Raw genomic sequence first — 2,670 nt, forward strand, 5'->3', positions numbered from 1 at the left:
ATCGACCACACCATCTTGGGGTCGTCCTCGATGTTGCGGGCCCCGATGTGGTGGCCCAGCTGCTTCCGATACCCTTCCTTGTACTTGTACTGAAACAAAGGATATTCAGAGTCACTTGGTGTATTGGTAAGTTAAGATATAATTCAAACAGTTTAATATATTCATTAGTATTTTATTAAATAAAAATATTATTCAGTTCTTTCTACTATTGGATTGATCTTCACATAAAAGGCACTTTTATCAGATATAGTTATCTCCCATTTTTTATATTGCTATATCACAGGTTCAATTCACTAAACTTGTAACACCACATTCTAATAAGTTTGATATTCTTTTACTATTAGGACTAAATTATAAGTATTAACTTACTTTAAAAACTTTGTACAAAACACCTGAATGAAGATGGTACGAGGTGGTCTTAATACAACATTTAATATCAACCGTGTCAGAAAAAGAAAGAGCATAAAACTCTGTTGCCTCATCCCAGAAGCAAAACCTGTCCTAGCCATTACATAGTTTTACCCCTGTTTTTGTGTTCAGACATCTTGAGTATGACACTTAAACAGAAGTATTTTTTGAATCAGAAATTAATTTGACAAACCCTAGCACTGACTCAAATGCCTTTTGATCATCCTATTTGAACATCCATGGGGATCGTGGAACTATTGCAGGGGGCATATAAATAATCCTCACATTATTCCATCTATTTATTTCAGTGATATAAACCTCATGCATAAAAATACTGGCTACCCATTCCTTTTATTCACTAATTCCTTTCATGCACTAAGGGCATGTGGTAGAATCTGGGATTTAATTCTATCTATTCTATCATGTAAAGTAGGACATGAACAAAGAAAGGAACAAACACTCTGATTCTTTTTTGGTATTCCAAATCCATAAAAAAAACCCCTGCTTACATCACTGGCAATCTCTCTGGAGGCTTTGGCAGATTGAATGGGAATGGCATCAAAACGCAAATCGTGGCCCTTCTTCTTCGATTCCTCCAAGGCCAGTTTGTACATTTTCTGAGAGAAAAACAAGATCACATTTTAGTTTCAAAAACAAAACTGCATTTCAGTTAAGCACATCTGAGTAATAACATTATTCAAGTCCCCAAAAAATATATTTGATCTTCAGGCAACTTAAATAACTTGAATACAGCTCTATCTTCTCTAGAAAATAACAAAATGCAGATTTCAAAGACCTTGTAATTTTATTGCAGACATTTGGGAAATGGAAATAATTCAGGGAAGGGAAAGAAAAAGTATTTATTTCCATATCTCACTGTAGAAATGATTTATTGATTATGGCAGATAATATCTTTTTAAAAGCTAATTAGGTTCTCAGGAGGTCAATTCTAGTGAAAGAACAAATCTAATTTTGCACTGGAACTGGCTATTTGTGAAACTAAGCAACCTGACAATATTTTAATATTAACTGAAAGTAAGAGATGACAAGATTGTACTTGCCAGAAACCCTTTAGTTGTCTCACCCCCTCAGTTTCCCTCACCTCACTGTAGTTCACTCGGTTTTGTTTGGCCAGCAGGATTTCTGGGGTGTCAGGCATGACATGAATCGAGGTCTTGTCTTTATCCCAGGCTTCAGTGTATAAACGCTGAGAGAGAAGAGAGGAAGAGGTAAATATGGCATTCCAAGAGAGAGTAATATCTCAAGAATCAGGGAAAACATGGAGCACAGCAGGTAAAAATATAGGAAATATAACATGGATAAATGGGTAGGTAATTAGGCAGAGATAACAGCAACAAAGGGAGAATTTATCTGAGGGAATTCAACACTTGGGAAACTGGAATCAGGACTCACCTTGTTCATGGTGTCCGCGTTCTGCTTGGCCAACACCATCGGCAGGGAGTCTGGGATGCTGGTGAACTTGATGGTGTCCGGGTGCTGACGGTAGATTTTGTCACTCAGGATCTCCCCAGCCTTCTTGGCCTTCTCCACTTCCAGGGAACCAATGGGCACCCAACCAATGCCCCGCAGCCATTGCAGGTCTGATTTGTAAACAGCCTGAAAAGATTTGAAAGCCCATTATATAGGTGTAAGTGTGATCAAATATTAAAAGAATTATAAATAAGCACATCCCAGACTATGTGAGCAATTGCACGTTTCCCCATAATAGCAGAATATGGTTTTGAAAATACTTGTTATTTTTGAAGATGAAGTAAAATAATGATTAAATAACAAAAGGAGCAGAGTTATTGGAGCACGCCAAAAATACCAGAGTTACACACAAATTACACCTCAACTAAGGACTGAGGAAAATGGGACTAAACATTAATTTGATGAAATAAAATTACACCTCAGGTTAAGGACAAAGAAAATACGATTAAACATAAATACGATGATGTAATGAACATTTCACCTCCACCAACAAATCTGATGAAGCGACTTAGGCATATAATGTACATTTGAAAAATTAAGAGTGTAGAAGACCCTGTATCTTTAATTATGATTACAAATGTAAGGAGTTGCTCACATCACTCTGCAGGTCATAGGCTTCCCTGGCGTGGATCACGTCGTTCTGGTCGGGCAGGCAGATCCACTGGTGCAGGTAGTGCCGGTAGTCGATGTCGCTCACCAACCCCTGGCACTTCTTGGCCAACACGATCCCCAGCATGTCCACAGGGCTGCTGAAGTTTGTCTTGGTCTTCT

The 2,670-nt window shown here is 38.0% G+C and overlaps 1 protein-coding gene across 1 annotated transcript in view; it reads right to left on the bottom strand.

Moving 5' to 3' along the window:
• Positions 1-2,670, bottom strand: part of NEB (nebulin) — a 95,969-nt gene that overhangs the window by 62,900 nt on the left and 30,399 nt on the right. The window contains 5 exon segments of the mRNA XM_017823712.1: positions 7-89; positions 918-1,025; positions 1,511-1,615; positions 1,822-2,025; positions 2,495-2,670. The exon segment at positions 2,495-2,670 is cut by the window's right edge and continues 14 nt beyond it. Of these exon segments, the coding sequence (XP_017679201.1) occupies positions 7-89; positions 918-1,025; positions 1,511-1,615; positions 1,822-2,025; positions 2,495-2,670 (676 nt within the window).

The sequence above is a fragment of the Lepidothrix coronata genome, unplaced genomic scaffold (assembly GCF_001604755.1).
Source record: "Lepidothrix coronata isolate B3197 unplaced genomic scaffold, Lepidothrix_coronata-1.0 Scaffold105, whole genome shotgun sequence".
Taxonomy (NCBI): Eukaryota; Metazoa; Chordata; class Aves; order Passeriformes; family Pipridae; genus Lepidothrix; species Lepidothrix coronata.